Source organism: Equus asinus, chromosome 9 (genome assembly GCF_041296235.1).
Source record: "Equus asinus isolate D_3611 breed Donkey chromosome 9, EquAss-T2T_v2, whole genome shotgun sequence".
In the NCBI taxonomy this organism is placed as follows: Eukaryota; Metazoa; Chordata; class Mammalia; order Perissodactyla; family Equidae; genus Equus; species Equus asinus.
Window position 1 is genome coordinate 34,799,785 of NC_091798.1, and position 24,644 is coordinate 34,824,428.

General features: G+C 42.6%; 1 protein-coding gene across 7 annotated transcripts in view; it reads right to left on the bottom strand.

The window, feature by feature from the left end:
* The window catches only part of SH3RF2 (SH3 domain containing ring finger 2), a 134,629-nt gene that overhangs the window by 64,946 nt on the left and 45,039 nt on the right, over positions 1-24,644 (bottom strand). For all 7 annotated transcript variants that reach the window (XM_070517258.1, XM_014860708.3, XM_014860707.3 and 4 more), the window contains exons 3-4: positions 10,555-10,824; positions 7,244-7,339 (exon numbers count right to left, since the gene is read on the bottom strand). In XM_070517258.1, coding sequence (XP_070373359.1) covers positions 7,244-7,339; positions 10,555-10,824 — 366 coding nt within the window. The remainder of the gene's footprint in view (positions 1-7,243; positions 7,340-10,554; positions 10,825-24,644) is intronic.

Genomic DNA, 24,644 nt, shown 5'->3' on the forward strand with positions numbered 1-24,644 from the left:
CCATGATACTCTTCCCCCGATCCTGAGCACTCGTCCTTTACCCATTTCTCCCAGCCACATTCCAGTCCTTTTCACCTAGGAGACACTCCCATCCTCCTTCTGCCACCCCTGAATCCTCCATTGGGTTGGCTGCTTGCCCTTCTTGATGCTCCTGCAGCCCCTACGCTTTCCCACCATGGCAGTTTTCACTTCACTCTGTAATCACTTACTTTCCTTTCCCCCACTGGACTGTTAGCTACCTGGGGGTAGGGACCTTATTATTCTCTGCTGTATCCCAGAGTGGATGCTCAGTGAGTGTTCGTGGAATAATGCGTGATGAAGTTGCTCAAGTTCATATATTTACATACTGTTTGAGTCATTATGTAAATCCATTCAGGACTCTGAATCTTTATGCTAAGACCGTCTTTTACTACTTCCTTTAAATACTTTCATCTCCTCACCATTCTCTCTTGTTCTATACCTCTGAATCAGTGGTGTGCTGGTAAATCAGAAAAAAAAACAAAAACAAACCCAAAACCCTGATTTGTAAAGTTTACCAATTTCTGTGGTGTAAATATCTACCAATGGTTTAACAAGTGGCTAACAAAATTCCTGAAAGTGTAACAAGCAGCTCTTGCAATCTAGTATCAGCTAGCTCTAGCACAACCACTGAGAGCACTGTATTTTGAGTACCCTGCCCACCAAGGGTCTCCAGGAGCTCATTTCCTTTGGAACTCTGAAATATGCTGACAAAACAGTTTGTGTGAAAACTGTCCAGGACAATTACTTAAATTTCCATCATTATGATTGCCACCAGTTGCCCTCTCAAGCCACATGTCTCATTCTAGTTTAGAGATTCAATGATAGAGCTAAAGGAGAATTTGCCTATTTAAGAACTTTTTAATGACAATGTGCAGATTATTAAAATAGCTGAGATAGAAAATTTTAAAGAAAATGTAGTTCCTGCCTCAAGAGGGTTATAATATTGTGAAAAAAAATCATCAAGCAGGGGAAAGGGCATTATTAGGGCCACTTTAAAGATAAGAGAGCTGAGACCCAGAGAGGTGACTTATAAATGGCAAAGCGAGCACGTAAACAACCAAACAAGAAAACATCAAGATAGCAGTAAGTGCTCTGACGTGATAGAGAGTGGCTGGGGGAGCTGACTACTTTAGATTGGCGCATCAAGGAAGACCCACTGGAAGGTGACATTTGAGCTGAGACACAGATGACAAGAAGGAACCAGCCATGTGAAGAAGGGAGCAAGAACATGCCAGGCATAGGGATTATAAGCTAGTCGAAAGATCCTAAAGAGGAGAAAAATTCAGCCTGTTTGAGAAAAAGATGTGAAAGAAACAGAGAGAAGACTAGACTGGAGCGAGGAGCAGGTGGAAAAAGGAGACCGGAGATACGCAGGGGCTGGATCGCAAAAGGCCTGCAAGGAGGCTTCAAGTTTGTTTTAAGTGTAATAGGGAGCCTTTGGCGGGTTTTAGGTAGAGGAGTGACATAATCAGATTTATGCTTTTAAAAGCTCGTGCTCTGGTTTGACAGTTTCTCACAAAGTTAAACACATACGTCGCATCTGACCCAGCGATCCCACTCCTAGGTAATTACCCAGGAGAAATGAAAACTCAGGCTCACTCAAAAGTCAGTATGCAAACGTTTATAGCAGCTTTATTCATAGATGCCAACAAACTAGAAACAACCATGATGTCTTTCAACTGGTGAATGGATGAACCAACTCTGGCACATCTGCACGATGGAAAAAGACTCAACGCTAAAGAGGGATGAGCTACTGACACATGCAACAACGTGGATAAATCTCAAATGCATTATGCTAAGTGAAAGAAGCCAGGCTCAAAAGGCTACATCTATATGATTCCATTTCTATGACGTTCTGGAAAAGGAAAACTGCAGGAGCAAAAAACAGATCAGTGGTTGCCAGGGGTGGGAGGCAGGGAAAGAGATGACTGCAGTGAGGCAGCATGCCCTTGTACTTTTTGGGGGGTGCTGGAACTATTCTATCTCTTGATGGTGGTGTGGTTGCACACTATGCATGTGTTAAATGTATAGAACTAGACACCAAAAAGAGTAAATTTTACCGTATGTAAATAAAAATGAATACATAAAAAGCTCATTCTGGTTGTTATTCAGAAGTGCCTGACTAGAAGGAGGGAGACCAATTAGGAAGTTACTAAAACTGGTTAGGCAAGCTCTGATGGCAGTCTGGACTAGGGACAATGTCTTACGTTCCCCAGAGCACCTATCTCTCTGTTGTTCACCCAGGAAGAGGACAATATACACCCTGTGAGTTGAATGAGTAAAGTTCTTTATGGTTATTCACAGCTACAAGGAAATAAGTTAATTTCTTTCTGCCTCTACCTAATTGTTCTGTCCCCAGGTGAGCGACTCCATCAGCATTTCCATCAGCAACATTGACAAAGGGCCTCGTGTGACTCTCGGTCTGCTCTGTCCTCTGCCAACGTGATTAATAGCTCAGTCGGGGAAGTTCTGCAGATCTTTTAAATTTGCACCCACTCATTTAAAACAATATCCTTGAGGTTCATTGGGCTGAGCAAGGTTCATATAACCCAGGCAGGCCCCGCTGGAGGAGTCCTGACAAGAATGGGCGTAAACTCAGTGTTTGTTTTACCACCTTTTATCCAGGTGCAATTTAACAAATCAAATGACACATTAACAAGAAAAATCCTGTTTATGCCAAAAAAACCACGTCACTCTCATAAGAAAGCTTTCCTTCCTTCCAATTCTTTTGCACGGCACTGGTAATTCAAAACTTATTTAAAGAGTTCTCAGCAAGTGCTAGTCTTAATGGAATGACTGGAGTCAAAATTTAAGTACTACTTTAAAAAGCTCAATTTAGGTTTCAAGTAATTTTTGAAAACCAGGTTCCCAGATTAGAGCAACCACTTGATTATCTTTCTCCCCTCCTAGCAATTAGGAGAACAAATGAAGCAATGGCTAGTTTGATGATAATCTTGAGGGTTCTCGTAATCACTAATTTTAGAGGCAAAGTGGTGGGGAGAGTATTCAAATGAATAATCATTAAATGTAGAAGTTTTGGGAAAAAGGTATCAGAAATAGGTGTTAAAATCAGGGGTGTCTTTTTTCCCCCCAGAGCTATGTTAAGAAGCTCTTGAAATAATGCAGGGGATCATGTGAACTCTAATCTGCAAAAATTTAAGGCCCTCCCATATGTGCAACTTGGTATCAGTTGTAGCTGACCGCTGCCCTTTGAGACTTCACCATTGTCTCGCACTCACGTAATTGTTCCTCTGCAGCAAACGTTGCCTCACCTAGCCAATGGCTCCACCACTGACCTAGCTACACAAATCAGAAAGTGGGGCGTGATCCTTGGCCACTTCTTCTCCCCTATCCCCCACTTCTGTCGACCTCCTGGTCCTTGAATCTGTCTGCTCATTTCCAATCCCAGTCCAAGTCACAGTCCTTTTCTAACTGAGCCACGCAGTAACCTCCTAACTGGTCTTTCTGCTTTTTTTTCCTCCCTCCTTCAAATTATTCTTCCCACCGCAGCCACGGCAGTCTTTATTTTTTATCCATTTTTATTTCAGTAATGTTGGTTTATAACGTTATATAAATTTCAGGGGTACATCATTATATATTTTGATTTCTGTGTAGATTACACCATGTTCACCACCCGAAGGCTAATTACAATCCATCACCACCCACGTGCCTAATCACCCCTTCTGCCCTCCTCCCTCTCCACTTCCCCTCTGGTAACCACCAATCCAATCTCTGTTTCTATGTGTTTGTTTGTTGCTGTTTTTATCTTCTATTTATGAGTGAGATCGTACGGTATTTGACTTTCTCCCTCTGACTTATTTTGTTTAGCCTCATACCCTCTAAGTCCATCCATGTCATCACAAATGGACGGATTTCATCCTTTTTTATGGCTGAGTAGTATTCCATTGTGTAGATATACCACATCTTCTTTATCCATTCATCCCCTGATGGGCACCTAGGTTGCTTGCAAGTCTTGGCTGTTGTGAATAATGCAGCAATGAACATAGAGGTGCATGTATCTTTACCACAGCAGTCTTTAAGAAACCCAAATCTGATGGAGTCACTGCCTCACTTAAAATCTTTCAACAACTTCTACTGACTTCTGGGTCAAGTGCAAACTTCTTAGGATATGGCAGAGACAATGGTACTCACCAAACATTCCATATACTCCCCAATACTTCTCAGCTGACTTTAAGACAGGTGGGGCTATGTGACTGGTTCAGGCCAATGGGCTAGGCGTGGGAGTGACAAGTGTCACTTCTGACCTAAGGCCATTGCTGATATACACCTCACTCTTCCTAACTCTTCCCCAGCCAGGGAGACTAGGAAGTCCATGTGTTCTAGACAGTGCAGCTACAAGATGGCCCAACCTTATCAGTCTGGGTTCCTGAGTGACTATGTGAGCAGAGCCTCTCACCATTCTGTGCTGAACTGGTAATGTGGGTGAAAAAGAACTTCTTCTTTGTTAAGCTGCTGAGACTTTGGGGCTGTTTATCACCACAGCATAGCCTAGCTCATCCTGGCTAATATAGGATGGTTTACAAAGCTGTCTGTGATCTGTCTTTCGTTTACTTCCCTGGCTTCATTTTTGTCACTCTCTTATTCCCTAAACTCCAGCTCTGGTATTCTTTTGATCCTTTGAATACATCACACTTCCTCATCTCCAAGACTTTTGCACATGTTACCTCCATTCCTTAAAACACTCTTCCCTCCGTGCTTACCTATATAAATCCTAATCAGCTGTCAGATCTTGGCTTAAGAGGCATTTGCAAACCCCTACCCAGGTCAGTTGCACATCATACTCTCCCTCCCCCCCACGGTTCCCTCTACTTCATTCTTTGGATTATTCAACACACTTACAATTACTTGATTAATGTCTGACTTTACAATCTCTGAAAGTAGGGACCTATATCTGTCTTGTGTCTTTAGAACTTAGCATAGGACCAGACATAGCAGGCAGCCAATGAAAAATTAGTCGAATGATTGAATATATGTTTAGGACAGGGTCACACTGAATGGTTTGTTCTCGAAATTTTTTCCTGGTTAGTCTGACCACCTCCCAAATATTTTTTCATTCATTCACTTGTTAAGCTAATTTTTTAACCTGTTCTGTGTTAGGCTAGCCTGTGAAGTATAAGAAATACGCGTATCAGGTGTTCAGAGAAGAAAGAGACAACTGAGTGTTCAACTAGTTGCTGAAATTTCATGGAGAAAGTGGATTTCCAGCTGAGCCTTGTAAAATGAGTGAAATTTGAACAGGTTGAGAGCATCGGGTGGGTGTACCTGGAAGGGGCCTCTGCAAGAGAAAAAGCACTAGGAGTGAGGATACAGTTCAGCAGGGACAGTGAGGCGAGCAGCCTCTCTGGACCTTTCCTGTATCCCTCCCTGCCACTGTTAGCCCTTCAACACTGACTGAGTGGAAGGGGTATAGGGAACCCTGAAAGCTGGACAGTGTTCCAGGCACACCACTCACTCCAGAACCTGCTTTGGTTCTTATGAATGGAAGAATTGGTCCCTTCTCTCCAGCCATGCCTCTGCTCTGTGTCACTGCACTGTCCTAGAGGGCGGAGAGCATGCCTTTTACTTCTTTCATAGCTCCCCACTGCTCACTTTTAGTGCTTTATGCCTGGTAAGCACCCAGTAAATGTAGTTAAGCAATAAAATTTCGCTTTTAAATTTGTAAGGAACTGCTTTAAGCTGGGGTGAGGCTGAGGCTAGAGAGGTCAGGGACTCCAGGTTGTATTCTTATATTGGAGAAATAGGTAAATAGCCTGGCATGTGTTCTTTCTTTCTCTAAAAACTAACAAGTTATATGTGCTCATTTCAGAAGATTTGCAAAATACAAAGCAGAAGAAAATGAAAATCGTCTAAAATCTCACCAGCCAACGATCACCACTGTTAATACTTTGGTGCTTTTCCTTTGAGTCCTTTATCAACATATATACAAATACACGCATATATTTATAAAGCTAGTTTTATGTAGTTCAATTTGTTTCTTTTTATTGTGGTAAAAAAACACCTAACATCAAATTTCTCATCTTAACCATTTTTAAGGACACAGTTCGGTAGTGTTAAGTATATTCACACAGATCTTCAGAACTTTTTCATCTTCTAAATCTGAAACTCTATACCCATTCAGCTTTATCTTACTTAACAATAAGTCATAAACATCTTTACACAACACCAAATACTCCACGATACTGAATATTCTTCTCTAACATTATTTTTTCCATCACTGTAATTTTTTTTTCTTTTTGGTGAGGAAGATTCCCCCTGAGTTAACATCTGTTGCCAATCTTCCTCTTTTTCTGCTTGAGGAAGATTAGCCCTGAGCTAACATCTGTACCAGTCTTCCTCTACTTTGTCTGTGGGATGCCTCCACAGCATGGCTGAAGAGTAGAGAAGGTCTGCACCTGGAGTCTGAACCCGGGAACCCCGGCTGCCAAAGTGGAGTGCACAGAACTTTAACTACTTGGCCATGGGGCCAGCCCCCCATCACCATAATTTTTAAAAATTAAATCCTTATTGTTGGATAGTTAGATTATTTCTGGGTTTTTTTGTAAGGAAGGTTGGCCCTGAGCTAACATCTGCTGCCAATCTTCCTCTTTTTACTTGAGGAAGATTGTCCCTGAGTTAGCATCTATGCCAGTCTTCCTCTATTTTGTATGTGGGGTGGAGCCACAGCATGGCTTGATGAGTGGTGTGTAGGTCCACACCTGGGATCCAACCCCACAAACCCTGGGCCACCGAAGCAGAGCACACAAACTTAACCACTATGTCACCAGGTTGGCCTCTATTTCTGTTTTGTTACCATTATACACAATGCTATGGTGAACATTTTTGCACATTTTGTACATGTATCTTTGCATACTTATTTTAGCATGTCCTTGCAATAAACTCTCAGATATTGAATTGCTGACTCAGAGGAAATGAACATTTTTAGGCCTGGTAAGCACCCCATAAATGCAGTTTAACGTTCTTGATATGAGTTTATTTGAGTTTGGACATGCGAGACTGCACCAATTTACACTCCTATCAGCTGAATGAAGAGGCCCGTTCACCCCGACTCTTGCCAGAACTGGGTATTATCATCTGGCATCTTTTCTTTAGAGACTTTAGTTAGTTCTGAAATAAGCCTCATATCAAATAGGAATTACTCTCAGGAATCACTGTGATACTTGTATATTTCTGAGTCAGCTTGAGTCAGATACTTGATACTCACCTCTACAAACAAGATTGGGAAGATGCCTACTTTATCTCCTAACTTTCCTTCTGCCCAGTTCTCATCCACTCTGCTGATCACAGTGATGATATCATCCTGAAAGAGAGAAAGTCTCTGGGTCAATATTTACGCTCAGTTTTCAGGTGGTGAAAGCTCTCACTGGAGATCAGCTTGGAGTCCCAGATGGTTTAGGAGCAAGGAATGTAGTTCTTTCATGATTTATTTATAAATTCTTCCTGCTAAAACGATCTTTCTCCATAAAGGGCAGTATTTGGGTCACCGAGACCAGAAGAAGAGTCGAAATAAGTTGGAGGATCAATGGAATCCAACAGGAAAACTTGGAAATGTTTCTAATTTTCAAATCACCAGCAGAATCTGGGCTTTTCATTTAAATTAATATGATAGAGAAATCAAGATGGAAACCATAGGGAGACAGACTTTTATCTTAGCAAAAGGAAGAATGAATTTGATTCTGATTTTGAAGACTTTTCAGTACCTATTCAATTTGTGTGTGTGTGAGGAATAGTGGCCCTCAGCTAACACCTGTTGCCAATCTTCCTCTTTTTGCTTGAGGAAGATTGTTCCTGAGCTAACATCTGTGCCAATCTTCTTCTATTTTATGTGAGATGCTCCCACAGTGCAGCTTGACAAGTGGCGCTAGGTCTGCGCCAGGGATCCAAACCTGAAAACCCCGGACTGCCAAAGCGGAGTGCACGAACTTAGCCACTGTGCCACCAGGCCAGCCCCGCAGAATCTATGCAATTTTTAATGTATCCAATGTAAAGTGGCTTTTTATTCAAGTTTTTCTTATTATAAAGGTTATATGAAGAGTTGTAGACGCATTTGAAAATACGGATAAGCAAAACAAAGAAAAAATTCTAACACAAGATAGAGACAACCACTGTTAACACTTTGATTAATACATTTTCCCCCAGATTCTTTTCTATGAAGATAAAACATATATACATATAAACATGCTAATTTTTAAAATCTTTTCCAAAAACATACACACACCTCTACTAAAGTGCATGAGTTTTAGATGTAGACCTTGATGAGTTTTTGCACTGACTATATCCACCAGACCCCCATCCAGATGAAGAAGTACAGAACATTCTCAGCACCCAGAAGCCTCCTCTGTACCCTCTCCAGTCACCTAGCAAGAGGGAACCACTGTTCTGACTCCCACATATGCATTCATTTTGCCTTTCTTGTACTTGCTACAAAGTCAGTCATCCAGGACACACTGACTTTTCACTTAACACCAAATTAGGAACACCGTTCTATGTCCATACCTGTTCATACTCTAAACCTGAATATCCATCCACCGGTCTCCCTGGCCTTCCGCCCCGTGCCCCTCAGTAATTTAGATGAATCCAAGTCTCAATTCATTCCTGCGTTATACCTTTTCTTAGCATTTTCTGTCCTTCCTACAATTTGCAATGACATATTTATAGCTTATTATCTCTTTGATGCCTATCCACCCCATCAGACCATATACTCCATATGTGCAGGGCCCTTGTCTGTTTTGTTCATTTCTGTGTTCCCAACACCTAATACAGTGGCTCCCCTTTAGTAGTCATCAATAAATATTTCTTGAATGCATGCATGCAAGAACAAATGACTGTGTGAATAAACTGTACAATTTACTGAGAGAGCAAACAAGAGGGAAGAGCAGCTTTGGGAGAGCAGATCTTGTTTAACACGGACATGCTGAGTTTAGGAAAACCGTGAGATTCCCTGCTGTAGTCAGCCTTCCACTGCCCTCCAGAATGGATCAAATGCTCTCTCCTGGGTCCTTGTCATAATTTCCCATTTCTGTGTCTGTTCCTTCCACTAGACCACTGGCTCTGTGAAGGTGGGGACAATGATTCATCACTTTATCCCCAGTGGACAGCTTGGCACGTGGATGGGCTTAAGGAATGAACGAGCAGGTGGAGTAAGTGTCCCAGTCTGCAAATTCCCAGAGAATGACAAAAAAGCAGATACGTCTATGTCTTCCTGCAGCTGTGTCTCCAGAGCTCCATGTCTACTGCCTGGCACAAAGGAAAGACTCAATAACTACTTGTGGAATCGAACTGCCCTTCCTGAACTGCAGGTGAAGTATCGACTTTGCAGTTTGGGCTACAGAATGACCTTCCTTAGGGGACTCATTCCGAGGTGCCAAGACAATAATGATCAGTATTTCAAAATATGGAGCACAGTGAGGTCACCCAGTTTGAGGGAATCTGAAGTAAATCTCATTTCTGGGAATGAGTGTTGGAATAAAAACTTTTTATAGGGGCCATATCCCTGGCCTAGTGGTTAAGTTTGGTGTACTCTGCTCTGGTGGCCTGGGTTTGGTTTCCGGGCGCAGACCTACACCACTCGTTGGTGGCCATGCTGTGGCGGCAACCCACATACAAAATAGAGAAAGATTGGCACAGATGTTAGCTCAGGGCGAATCTTCCTCAAAAAAAAAAAAAGTTTTACAAAACGAGAGACCTTTCCTGAGCTACTACAGCGACACTATGTCTTGTATTTGATACAGATCATAAGCAGCAAAGAATGAAAATCACCACAAGTTTGGTTTTTATGAGAAAATCTGAATGTTTAAGGAATAACAAATACCGACTACAGAGAATTAAAGCAGTCTAGACTTTAGTAGAAGTCTTGTTATGTGCCTATGGTGAAGAATCATCCAATAAAAAAAGAGGCAAAAAACCTCAGGGTAATTAACATGCCTTGGAAAATCTGTTTTGTAAGAGGTTATTTATGTATAAAGGTATAATTATGTTATGATGTATGTTTGGAGTGTTTTGAATGCAATGTTTACAACGAACACATTGAATACAATGTTTACAGCAAAATGAGTAGAACAATGTTTACAACAAGGGAGGAGAACTAGGTGGTTAGCCCTTGGTCGGCGAGAATACCCTGCCGGACAGTGATGGAGAGGTGAGGGCTGTAGTTCAGCACAGCACGCCGTCAACCTGTGTTTGTAATTTTCTGTGCACATGTCTGTTTCTCCCCCGCCTGTGTCTGAGGCAGGGACTGCGACTCGTTCATGCTGTATCCCCAGTGCCTGCAAAGGATAGGTGCTCAAAGGGGATTGTAGAATGAACGAACGAATGAATGTGTGAATACGTACTTTTGTCATTGCAATAGAAAAGGGCTAAAGATTTCTGTCAAACTCTTCTCGTTACCAGATTTCTCTAGTGACATCACTTCCATGTAGTTTGAATTATACACGGACACATTATATACATTTGCACACATATACATAAATATATATATTTCTTGCTGGTGACTTGGGCGGCCTCCCGGAATCTTACCTTGAGGAAGGTCAGGCAGTCCTGGCTCTCACTCTTGTCCTTGTCTCGTAGGTCGAAGTTGTAGAGGGCCCGGCAGAGTGGGGGCGGCTGGGGCAGCTGCTTGATGACTTCCACGGAGCTGGCTGGGAAGACCCCACTGACTCCGTTGACCTCTCCCTGGTACCAGTTCTCATCAAGCTGTCTCCGGAGGAGGATGACATCTCCCTTGTTAAACCTCAGGTCACCGGGATTCTGCCCTCGGTAGTCACATAAGGCCTTTGCTCGAGGCACCTGCAGTGGCAAAGACCAATAAAATGTGTCCTTAGCTTGGAGGCTGGAGAGACTGAAGGTATCATATTAATAACTAATCACTGAAGGGCTGGCTCCATGGAGTATTGGTTAAGTTTGGTGCACTCTACTTCGGTGGTCCAGGTTTGTGGGTTCAGATCCCAGGTGTGGACCTACACTGCTCATCCCTGGCCATGCTGTGGCGGTGTCCCACATACAAAATAGAGGAAGACTGGCACACATGTTAGCTCAGGGCCAATCTTCTTCAGCAAAAAACAAACAAAAACAACAAAAAACACACAAAAAAATTAATCACTGAGCACTTCCTATGTGCTAAGTGCTGAATGTGATCATCTCGTTTCACCTTTGAGATAGATACTCTTATTATCCCCATTTGTAAGACAGGTTGACAGAAGCACAGAGTGGTTTAGTAACTTGTCTAAGGTGACACAACAAGGAAACGAAAGATATGGGATCTGAACTCAGGCTATCTGATTTGAACCTCTGTTTTTAATCAGTATGCCAGGAATAGGGTTTGGACTTGACTCCACAACTATGTGATTTGAGTGAGTCAGTGACTCTTTCTGGGGCCTGAATACTAATTCGAATTCTGGCTCCACCTTTTTCCTTTTGTGTGACCATGGTCAAGTTATTTGATCATTCTTTTTTAATTTTTTTTTAAATTTTTTAAAGATTTTTAATTTTTTTCTTTTTCTCCCCAAAGCCCCCAGGTACATAGTTGTATATTCTTCGTTGTGGGTCCTTCTAGTTGCGGCATGTGGGACGCTGCCTCAGCGTGGTTTGATGAGCAGTGCCATGTCCGCGCCCAGGATACGAACCGATGAAACACTGGGCCGCCTGCCGCGGAGTGCGCGAACTTAACCACTCGGCCACGGGGCGGAAGAGGGCATTAATTTAGTTCTTCAAGGACCTTCCGAGTCTGCAATGTTTATTCTAAAAGGAATTTCAAGCCGCTTAGCGGTAGAGACGAGACCTGAGCAGCAAACCCCTTGCCGGTGGGATGGTAGAGCCGTGCTTTTCTGCTGGTCCCTGGATGCAGTGAGGCCAGCCCGGGGAGTTATAAAACCACAGGACACACTCCTGTGAGCAACGACGTGTGTCCTAGGAGGGTTAGCACAGTGTTGTGGACAAACGAAACTGGTTGAATAAATTATGATACACCCATTCAATGGAAAACCCTGTAGTCATCAAAGTTGATGATGTTGATCTATAATGAATAACACTGAGAGTTACTCAAAATATATGATTAATAGAAGAGGTTAAAAACAGTTCTGTAGACTAGATCTTCACTATAAATACATATGTATATTTTTAACTGGGGAAAAGACTACACAGCTATATGTCAACGTCTTAAGAGTGGTTATCTCTACATGGTGAGATAGTTGAATGTTAAAAAAAAATTTTTTTTCTTAAGTGCTTAGCAATGTTTTCTAACTTTTCTGCAATGAAATAGTTGTATTGCCTATTAAAATTGGACAGTAAAAAGAAAATGAATAAAGCTGAGGGAGGAGAAGTGAAAGGCACAGGAAGAATATAGGAAGAAGATAACCCAAGCTGAGGAGGATCAGCACACCATGCAACTACATTTTTGGAGAAGATGCTCCTTACCTGAGAAATAAGCAGGCAGATGCAGGCTAAGGGCAGAGGATTTCTGGGAAATGATCTGAATCTGCTAACCTCCTAGGGTTGAGTATACCAGGGAACAATAGTTGTCCCTCCATATTCCTTCTCTCTAATTCTCTGCTGTAATATAAATCACATTTTTCTGGATACACGACTACCTGGAACACTGGTCCTACTTTCCAGCCTCTCTGGCAGCTAAGTTCTGGCCAATGGGTTATAAGCAACTTTTAGGAAGTGTCCTTACTGAGAGAGACTGATTTTCTTTTTCCTTACGTCTATTTTGCTATGTGGAATGCAGATATGATTGCTGGAGCTCTAGCTGCCATCTTGAACAATGAGGATGAGGGTCATACCTAAAAAGGGAGGGAAGTCTACAGAGCTGCCAGACTAGTCCTGGACTATTCTACTTCCAGACTTTTGTCTGAAAGGTAAATAAAGTTCCATCTTGCTTAATGAACTGTTATTTTGGATTTGTAAAAAGAAAAGAAGAGGAAAGAAATGAAAAGAAAAGGAAGAAAGAGTGAAAAAATAAAAAGAATTGAAACCCCTTTGATATTGCATAATAATAACAATATCAATAGCTAATATTTATCAAGTGCTTCTTCCCATGTGTCAGGCACTGTGCAAAGCACTCCACAACATATTTCATTTAATTCTCACAACTTGTGATTAGAAAACTCAGGATCAGAGGTTAAAAAGTTGCCCAAGTTCACAAAGCTAGAATGTGGTGGATTTAGGATTTGAGTTCAGGTCTGTCTTATCCATTCAGATTGTTCTCAAAATGGAGTCTGTGGTTCACCTGTATCAGAATCCCGGGAGGTGTAAAAAATGCAGACTCCTGGACCCCAGCCCTGACCTGTATTACCAGATCTCTTGGAGTGCAATTCAAGTGGCTGCATTTTTATCACGCTCCCCTAGCATCCAAGTTTGATGCCTCTGGTCTGAGCCATATCTTATTCTAACTAAAATGGGGAGCAAGGTGGTTTTGATGTAGGGTTTGTAAATGTTAAGCTGCTTTTTCCCTTTCTTTTCCGGAAGACATTCCATTGCAAATGGCTTACGTAGTTTAATGACTACTGAGTGGTATATTAAACTAAAACTGCACAAAATGATTAGACCTCTTTGAAGATGCATAAGCTTTGAAACTCTGAGATAGTACTAATTGCCTGACCATCTTCATTTTTTCTTCATGTCCCCTCAGTATAGGTAAGCATTGTGGAAGCAAATTGTAAACTATATTTTTAACGTGAAGGTTGTTTTCATCTTCTTTCTAGATAATCCCTCCCCCGGTATTGTCAGCTTTACATTCATACTTATAGGAAACATTGACTTCCATGCTATCAAGAGGGAGGGAGGGAGGGAAGGGAGAGAGAGAGAGATTGAGAGAGAGAGAATATGAAGAGAGGAAGGAAATGAACATTTCTCATGGTTTTAGCAAGCCATAGACTTTTTTCTTACATTATTGCATGAATACACTTTCCATGTATTATCTCATTCATATGATCTCAAAACCCTATGAGGTAGGTGGTATCACCCAATTTTATTGATGAAGAAACAGAACTTCTGACATGTGCAAGGTCACCCTACAAGGTCACACAGCCAGCGTATGCAGACTTGAGATTAATTTAGGCTCATTTAACCAAAGACTTTCAGCCAGCTGAAGTCACCTAGTATGTCTTTCCATCATAAAACTCATTTGGGGCTCTGTTTTGTAATCAAAATCTGAATAGAGTGTGAATGCAATTTGCTCGCTGCTGGCGGTATTAGCATGAATTATTGAACTCCAGAGCCCTCACATAAAAGTTAAGCACCTGAAGAGACTCAGCTGGTTGATTCTATCCGGTCCTCAAGCGTTCTCTCAAGGGAAAAGGACTCCAAGTTCCACATCAGCTGTCACCCGTTGTATTGTGGGAAAGAGCTTTTATCACCCACGATTGTCCTGTCTCTACAGGCACGGAGGGGTGGGTGGGTGGTGGATGGGGGTAAAGTAGATGTAGAGGTCCCATAACCAGGTCATTATCAAACTCTTTTTCCTGGTGCTCTTCAGAAGGACAGAGAATCCAGTGGAAGCTTGTGTGTGCCTGAAAAGCATTCCTTTTCTGAGATTCAAAAGGCTACAGAGTTTTATGCTCCTGTAATTTGTATATTTGGCCCTACCACCTGTCATCTGTAGGGTCTGAAAGCCACGAGGGCCATGCTTTTGATGGAAACATAATGCACAGAACCCAGAAATAAGGAAACAGGGGCAGCGGAGGCGTTAGTAGCAAAATGATGCTGTAGTAATTGTGTGTGTTAGCAGTAAAATTATGGCAAGGACCCCGTCACCCAGGAAGCCTTGTTTTCTCTCCATCTTCTGATGGGAATGTCAATCACTGTGGTCACATCACACACACAGGGGTATGTGGCCAAGGCTGGCCAGTTAGTGTACCCAAGTCTCCCTGGCATAGGGCTTGGTATAAGGCAGGCATGTGCTACAAACAAGGCCAATCAGAATATTGTTTGAACATTGATATATAGATGCAAGAAGAGAATGTTTCCTACTTTGGATCATGAGCCTTCAGGTGGCAAGCCTTGGACTACCAGTGGTATTATTTACCAACCAGTAGACACATCTTCCTGAATGAAGCTGCAGAAGGTAGCAGAACTAGAGATATAGTGAGATAGATAAGTAACTAGATACACAGAGCCTTGACAATAACATTTGAATGCCTAGATCCAGCTGTGCCTGAGGGATAATCAGTTCAATGAACTCATATTGCCAATGTATTGCTTATTACTTAAACTACATAGAGTTATTTTTCTGACAATTGAAACTGAACAAGTCTTGACTAATACATATTAAAAACCCAGAAACAACAAAACTGCATAACAATGAAATAGCCAAAGAGTAGAATTCAGAAACAGCATGAGGTCTAACTGCCAATGAGCCCTGAGCTTATTTCCAATTTGAAAATAATGAAGGAGGCACATAGATTGATAACAGGGTAAGGGAAGAGGAGCCCAGTGGAGCAGAATCACCATAGTGACACAAGCAAGGAAAAAACCGAGCTGGGGTAAGAACTCAATGAGCTCCTCTGTAACTAGCTCTTCACCACGCACCACTGACACTTGCCATTTGTTTAGAAAGGGCTTGGCCTGGTTCTCTCTACTCCTGGCATTGGGTGGGGCCAAAACCAACATGCTAAGCCAACTTTTTACCTCTCTGAGCTGGTCGTGAGATTGCAAATTACTAGAGAATGGAGCCAGGGAGAAACAACCTGGCCTTTGGCTCAAGTTATCATTTACCATGTGATCAATTCTCTGCTGGAGAATTCAGGATTTGTAGCTGAAGCACCTCTGTATCTCTCTATTGCTGAGCCCTGGGCACAAGCCGGTGTTTAGTAAATGCTTGATGAATGAATTTGTGAATTAATTAAGAAATATCTAGGAATTGCCATTCCTGGAGGAAAAGGATACATGCCAGGCTAGTAAATATGACTGATAATAATTATTTGCAAGCAGATCTATTGGCATTAGCTGGAAAATAAAAAAGGAGAGTTTTGGTCATATTTTAATAATTTGGTGCTACACACACTCAAAAAGGGTTCCACACTTAAGTAAGCTCAGGGAACACATGAGTTTGTTTGCTGACTGGCTCCTCAGAAGCGTTACTCTGCTAATGTGATTTTGTATTTGCACCTGGACCACTTTGCAGGACTAGAGAACAAGCCTTGGGAATGCTGGGTAAGGTAAGCGTGACTTGCCCTGTGATATCACTCTACCTGTGAGACAAAGGGTCAGCTAACTGTCCTGGATCCTGACTTCCCAGTTGCTGCTGAGTCAGCTTGGCCACCCGCCCTCCCTCCCTTACCATAATAATATTTTTGGAGCAGATTTGTCGAGGGCCTCGGAGGGTGTATTGGAAAGTGCTGGCTGGTCCTTGTGTACACGTTTTCCCTTCTCTGGTGAGGAGGGAGAAGCCCCCAGCACTAGTTCAACAGGATCAGATCTCGGTGGCCTCAGCAAATCCCAGACCATCTGAGGCTTGGGGGCTTGAGATCGCCAGGAGGTTCGCGGTACTATCTTCCTAAGTGGAAATCCCTGAATCTGGGCATTCATATTTGAGGCCCGGCTTAGAAAACACCCTCTGTGAGTTTCTCCTTTTAGCAGAGAATTTTACTTGCCCAATGGAGGAACTAGGGTGCGAACCCCACAGATATTACAGTCAAGTAGGCTGTTGGTTTGCATTCTGGCTTTTGGAACTTTGGCCAAATCACTTAGCCTTTCTGATCCTTAGTTTGGATCACCCACAAATTGGGGCTCATACTAATACTTCTTTCTGCAGTAAACTTAGAAAGTCTGGGTTATCCACACCCTCATATTCTACTGAAAGACTTGGCCCTTGACCTGGGAGATAACCTCCAAGCCCTTGGAACGTCCTGCCGCATCAGAAAGACTTGTTCAACAGCTTCACTGAGTTCTGTGAGCCCTTCTAGTGAATCACTAAATCTGAGGGTCTTGGGGACCTCCTAATGCACTTTTTTTTATGGATTTGTTGAGAAGACTAATGAGATAAATCACGTACAGTATTTAGTAGAATGCTTCATAAATAGTAGGTGTTCAATAAATCAGGATGTTTGGAGTTTTGCCCAAAGGCAGGGAGGGGAGTAATGGGCTTGCTGTTACTCCTCTGGCCTGACTTTTCCAGCTCTACTTGTTATTTATTCTTTCAATGAGTATTTTTTGAGTGCCAAGCATGCCAGGCATTGTCTAGTTGGGGAAACAAAGATCAAACTTAAAAATAAATATATAATTAAAAGTTGGAGTAAGCGTTACAGAGGAAAAGAATAGGGACATGAGGAACACTGAGATATGGGAAGGGAACGAATGTAAGGAAGGTTCTTATTATTGGCCCTATATCTATATCTAAAAGTCTATTCTGTTCTGTGAATTTTGTCATGTATGTCTCTCTTTATTTCTTTTTCCCTCAGTTTTTTGTCTCAGATCTCTCTTCTTCCAGTCATAGGCAGAGAGCTGGGACATCACATTTCTACAATTTCCTTCTTTATCTGTCTCCCAGCCAGCCCTGGTGGTCTAGTGGTAAAGATTCAGTGTTCTCACTGCAGCGGCCTGGGTGTGTTTCCCAGTCAGGGACCCACACTACCCATCTGTTGGTTGTCATACTGTGGCAACTGTGTGTTGCTGTGATGCTAAAAGCTATGCCACCAGTATTTCAACTACTAGCAGGATCACCCATGGTGGACAGGTTTCAGCAAAGCTTCTGGACTAAGCAGACTAGGAAAAAGGACCTGGCAGTTCACTGCTGAAAAAATTGGCCATGAAAACCCTATGAATAGCTGCCACATGTTGTCTGATACAGCACTGGAAGATGAGACGACTGTGCTGTGCAGAAAAAGACTGGGCAGGATTCTGCTCTGCTGTGTGCAGGCTCACCAGGAGTTGGAATTGACTCAATGGCACTAACAACCACAAAAATCTATCTTCTGTCACTTTGAGTCGGTGGGCGTGGCATTTCTTCTTTCCTCTCTTAATCACATATCAGTCAAGCACCCGGGATATGCAGACTTCTTTCCCTTGGTCCCTCCTGCCTCCTTCCCGAGTTATCAGGTGTCCTATACCAGGGAAAAGGTGAAGGAAGCAGGAGTTTGCACCATGGGGCAGAGATAGAATGACACAATCATCACAATCATCAGCCCCTTTTCAGGGTCACCATTAAAACGCTTTCATTTTGCCCTCCACACAGTTCTTTGAAATTGCTTTGGGATGATCTCATTCCCCCATCATAGGAGGTAATCCGAGACATGTTCGTAGCCATATCCCAGGCTCCTAACACAAGCTGGGTCTTAATAAATATTTGGGATTGCTTTTGAAATGGGTTGGGTGCCAGGTCCCAGAGACGTTCAATGGGATAACACTGAATTCTCCAGGGAACCAAAGCATTTCCATTGCTTTCTCTTCCTCCAGGAGGGCACAGGGCACCTGTGAGGAAGGGCCAGAGGTGCTCGGGAGCCTCAAGGACAAGCAGAGGAGCTATCTCACTCATCCTGGGAGGCGATTCTGCTCCCTTTCATTATCCCCATTTCCAGAGTGAGCTTTTCCAATAGGTGTGGCACCTGGTGGATGAGTCTTTTTCCATGTGGCTTGAGAAACTGAGCCAAATCCACCACGCGGAGGAAGGAAAGATGAGTCAAGTGACCCTCTCACCACCACCACCACTACCTCCTCTGGCAGAGGAGGTTACATGTACCCTGGCTTTCTCCACCGTTAAAAAGTTACATCTTGATTTCAAATGGTTACTTCTTAATTTATCTCAATCCTTTAGGATTTGCATGTTTGTGTGTGTGCATATTTATACCTATTTGGTGATACCAAAGGAAAAAGCCTGCATGGCCCTAGGAAGTTAGAATTCCTTCCTTTCAGTTCAACCGTCCTCAAGGCTGAGATTTTCACCACCAAGCCCTTCTGCAAATCTGCCTATTTTAAATAAAAGTTTAGAGCATTCCTCTCATTTATACCAGATGGAACAGACATGACCTTGGAGAAGTACCCTGCCCGCCCTTGGAACTGGAACCTGTGTTAGGAGTGAGTGGCTGTACATCAGAGAAATGCTAAAGACCCACATGTCATCTGTTCCCCTGGACATAGGGTCATTTCAGTAGAAAGCCTGAATTTAGGGAAACCCTCTGAAGTCCCTGAGAAATGGAAACTGTGTCCAATGACTAAGCTATAGAAGGATTCCAGAGTTATTTGCAATTGCTTTTCACTCTGAGATAGAGTCAACAGTCCTCCTAGGAATATGACATGTTGCAGAATATGTGGACAGTTCCTTTTTTGCATAAGGTTGTATCCAGATAGGTGCCAGTATCTCTGGCATCGCCTCTGTCTTCTGCATCTTTGTCTTCAGAAAGCCTTCACTGTCTTCTCCCCCAAGGCTGAGTTGGGTCTCCTTTTCTGTGAACCATTGCACCCTATACCTCTCCTATCGCAGCACTCATCACCTTGTATTTCAATTGCTGATTTACTAGTCTGTCTGCCCGCCAGATCTGAACTCTGGAGGCCTATGACTTGTTCATCTCTGTACCCCCAACACCTGGCGAAGTGATGCCGTCCACACATTCATTCAACAAAAATGTATTGAAATGCCTACAATAAGAAAGACAGACAACCTCTGCCTTTATGGGATTTACGTTCCAGCAGCACCTAGTAAGCACTCAATAGGTATTCGTTGGTTGAATGAATGAATAAATAAATAAATGAATATTAAACCACACATGCCACACAAATCCAATTCCAGCTTTGATATTTTGCCATCTCTGCTCCTGACATAAAACGCCAACATGCTTAACTAGTTATTTCTCCAGGACTAGGGAGTATCCAGGCATGTTAGCCACAGATAAATATAGTATTTTTCTAGGTCACCCTTTAAAAAGGTCTCATTTTTAAAATGTACTTTGAGCTATATCCTTATCCCAGTTTTTCCAATGAAAGCCTGCCTTGGAGACTCCTACTGTCGAAGGCTTTTTTCCCACATGTCCTCTGCATCAAGTGTATAAGCCCCGCCGCAGCCAGCCATGATGAGTGACAAAAAGTGCCAGCTGGCAGCTCCAGGAAAGGCAGCAGAAGGCAGCAAAGAGATATCTTTTTCCGCCTATTCAGAACATTGAAATCCAATTTATCGCTGGCCACATGAGCCAAAGAAAGCAGCTCTCGGCAGCTGTTGATCTGAGAGGCTCCAATCTCATTTCCGTGACCCAGGTGTCACTGACCCTCCTCGGGCCCGTCTGGGAATGGGTTGGCATGAAGGAGTGGCCCTCCTATTCTCTTCCCTAAGGGCTGGCTTTGGGCGGGTCTGTTGCAGGTGGCAGAAAAAGCGATAGAGCCACTCTTTCAAAAATCTTTTTTACTGTGGATAGACATTCCTTGATAATTACTGCCCAGGGTTCCTACTCATTTCATTACTTTCATCCTCAGTCAGTGGTAAACCGGCTCTCAAAAAAGAAAAACAAACAAAGGCTCTGATTTGTAGTGTTTGCCAATTTCCATGGTGTAAATATTCCTACCTTGGCTACCAACTTTGTGTCACTGCACATGGAGTTGGGAAGACACAAGACATGTGCGTTGTTGTCCAGGGATCGCTCCCATGTGCTTTTATTACCCTCTCTAGCACCCCCATCATGGTATCTATCAGATGGTGTTGAAATGGCTTATTTATTGACCTGCCACCTCCATCAGACTGTAAATGTTGTAAGGCAGAAATTTTTATCCAGCTTACCATTGATCCTAGTGCCAAGAACAGTGCCTGGGCAAAAAAGTATTTTTAGAATGAAGGATGGTCTCCTAACCTCAAATTCACTGACTACTTTGTTTTCCACAGAGTCTCCTATCAGGACCCCAAAGAATTCGTTTTCCTCGTCGGTAGTTGAAGTTTTCTCAGGAACCTGGGGAGGCTCCTGCTAGAATGCACAGATAGTGAGATTTCCCCATTGCCAGTTGCAGCTGCTCACCTCCCCTGCCTTGCTATGGTCCCTCTGGGCTTTGCAAAGTGTCACAGAAGCAAGCTGAGAAACCTGTTTGGTGTGCTATGAAATGTGCTCCATCCACACATGCCAAGACAAAGACACAGTCAGGAAGAAGGCTCCAGCCAGAAGTCCCGGCAACTCTGGGAAAGGAGGAATGTTTAGGAATATACTGGAACCAGCGTGTCCTATAATAATTGTACGACTAAGCCTTATGGATTAGCATTGATTGCCTCAGTTTTCCTTTGAGGAGGCAGGAAAGGGTCAGGGCAGCTTGTATGCTGGGGAGATGGTGACCTTTTAGCACCACAGAATCTCACACATATCTGAGGCACTCATTACAGACATCTAATCATCTTTTGTAAACACAGGTGGCTGCCACTTAAAACAGACAGGAGTGGAGTCTGGCACACACATTAGTTACTTCTCTTACATTACCTGAGCCTGCCTAGCAATACAAACTTCAGGGTGTTCATCTTTACTCTTGAGCATATATAAGAAAAAAATAATTTACCGATCATCAGAGGATCTGATGATGACTCTGGAAGCATTCCATCCGACAGAAATTTCTGTGATGATGGAAGTGTGCAAATTCTGTACTGCCTAATCCAGGAACCACTAGCCACATGTGGTTACCGAGCACTTGCCACGTGGCTAATGGGACCGATGAGCCAGATTTTAAATTTTATTTACTTTTAATTAATTTAAGTTTAAAGCTAAACTTTGGATGGCACAGCGCTAGATCTAATTATCAGGTACAAGAAATGCAGAGGACTGAAGAACATATTAAATGACACCACAGGGAGGCCATAAGAAAAATGTAGAAAATGGGAAACTATAAGACAAATGACCTAATTCCTCTAATAAATATATTCAAGGAAAAAAAGAAGTGTGTGGGTGTGTGTGTGTGCGCGCTCGTGCATGTGCATGTGAAACCTAGGGATTAAAAGGGACTTAAGATGCATAGCAACCAAACACAATGCATAGACTTTGGTGGATCTTGATTCAAGCAAACCAATTATTAAAAAATTATGGGACAATTATGGAAATTTGGACATCAACTGGATATTTGATAATATCAAGGAATTTTTAGATGTGAGAATAGTAGTGAGGCTCTGTTAAAAAAAGAGGGTCTTTACGTTTTAAAGGTTCCTATTGAGTTCTTTACAGATGAAAAAGAATAATATATGGGCTTTGTCTCCATTTAACCTAGTAGGGGGAGAAAGTAAATGCATCATCGATGAAATAAGATTGGCCTTATGTTGATAATTGTGGGAGCCAAGTGATGAGCACATGGTGTTTCATTATTGCTATTTTCTCTATTTCTTATATTTAGAGATTGCAAAGTTTTAAAAAATCATCAGAGGAATGCCAATGTTGGTGAGTATACACAAATAGGCACTTTGCTTCTTGAATGTTGGGAGCTTAAAACTTCACATTGAGAAGGCAATTTGGGGACGTTGATCAAGATTTAAATTATGTGTTCTTTTTGACCCAGGAATCCTATTTTTAGGAATTTCTCCTACAGAAATATGCAAGAATCTATGTAAACGATTGTGAAGTGTAGGATTGTTTATAATAGCGAAGAAGTGGAAATAGCCTAAATCTCCTTCAGTCATGGGTTGGTTAGATAAGTAGTGGTATGTAACTACTGTGGAATGCTAAGCAGATTTAGAGAGAATGAGATAGATCAGTGTGGACTGTCATCAGAATGATATTCATGGAGGCAGTCCTGGTGGCATAGTGGTTAAGTTTGTGCACTCTGCTTTGGTGGCCTGGGGTTCACGGGTTTGGGTCTGGGTGTGGGCCTATGCACCACTCATCAACCCATGCTGTGGTGGTGTCCCACATATAAAATAGAGGAAGATTGGCATAGATGTTAACTCAGGGCCAATCTTCCTCACCAGAAAAAGAAAAAAGAAAAGAAAAGAAAAAAAAAGAAAGAAGAAGCAGCAAAGAAAAAAGAGAAAAATATCCATGATGTATTCTTAGGTTAAAAAGAAAGGCAAATTGCAAAAACATATGTTTACTATGACCCAATAAAAAACTACATATGGGTATGCATACGTATATCATATATGTATATGTGTACATACATACATGTATAAGCACAGATAAAGCCTGGAAAAAACATACACTAAATTGATCTGGGGAGAGGAGGAACTTACAACGCCGTCAAAATGAATCTGAGTGGCTGTGTTATCTGTGCTGTCGATTAGTTACGGGCTCTCATCATCTGTTCCATGAATAATCAACAATTAGTTCTTCCGTAAGGCAACCTGGCTGCTATGATACGAATGTTGTGTGTCCCCCAAAGTCATACATCGAAACCCTAACCTGCAAAGATTATGGTATTAGGAGTTGTGGCCTTGGGGATGTGGTTAGGTCATCAGCGTGGAGCCTCCGTAAATGGTTTCGTGCTTTTATCAAAGAGACTCCATGGCGATCCCCAGCGCTCCCATCATGTGAGGACACAGTGAGGAGACGTTGGCTATGAACCAGGAGGCAGGCTCTCACCAGAACGTGACCGTGCTGGCGTCCTGATCTTGGACTTCCCAGCCTCTAGAAATCTGAGAAATAAATTTCTGTTGTTTATAAGCCACCCAGTCTGTGGTGTTTTGTTATAGTAGCTCAAATGGACTAAGATACCGGCCCTTCCTCCCAGAAGAAAATGAACGTGGCTTCTGTGATGAGCAGATCCATTCGGCATGAAGTGTTGATCCCCACCTCCAAAGTGGAGAGGTGTTTAGGAAGTTCATTTCTATCCTGATAAAGCTGCCAGTTACTGAGCGACACCCTGTGCTGAGCATCGTGCTAAGAAGTCTATGCACCTGTCTTACCCACCAGCTCTGGAGTCAAACTCGGATTTTTCCACTTGCTAGCTGTGTGACCTTGGACTAGTTATTTCAGCTGTTTCCTTATATATAAAATGGAAGGAATGGCGGTACCTGTTTCACGGTTATGAGAATTCAATGAGATAATGCATATAAAGTGCCTGGCACATATAAGTGCTCAGTAAAGGTCCACTCCCATTATTTTCTCACTTCAACATTCCAACAACCGTATGAGGTAAATACTATAATTCATCCATTTGACAGATGAGGAAATTAAATCTTAGAGACAATGGCATGCTGGCACCAGCTTGCATGGATTTAGGAGAGCTAATTGTTAAATTTTCATGAATTTCTTGAGTTGGCTGACCATCATGTTGGTAGCTTGAAATGAGCTGAGGTGGGAGTATTTATACCATGGAAATTGGTGAACCCTACAGAGAACCCACAGAGAGCTGTTTGTTCAACATTTACCAGCACACTACTGCGGAGAGCAGTTAAGTAACTTGTCGAAGGCCCCATGGCTGGTGAGTGATGGAGCCTGGATTTGAACCCCACTCTGCTCAACTTCAAAGGTCCTAATGCTTAGATACGACTTGTTTGAATACATCTCTCTCTCAAAGTTAGAACTCTTATCTCCTGAATGAAGCTAGTAGAATTGTGTTCTTCAACATCATGTCCCTAGGGAAGTGGTTCTCAAATTTCAGGGCACATCAGATTCACCTGGAGGATGTGCTGAACCACAGACTGCTGGGCCCTACCCCTGGAATTTCTTAAGCATTTTTTGAGTGGGGTCCAATAATTTACATTTCTAGTCAGTTCTCTGGCCATG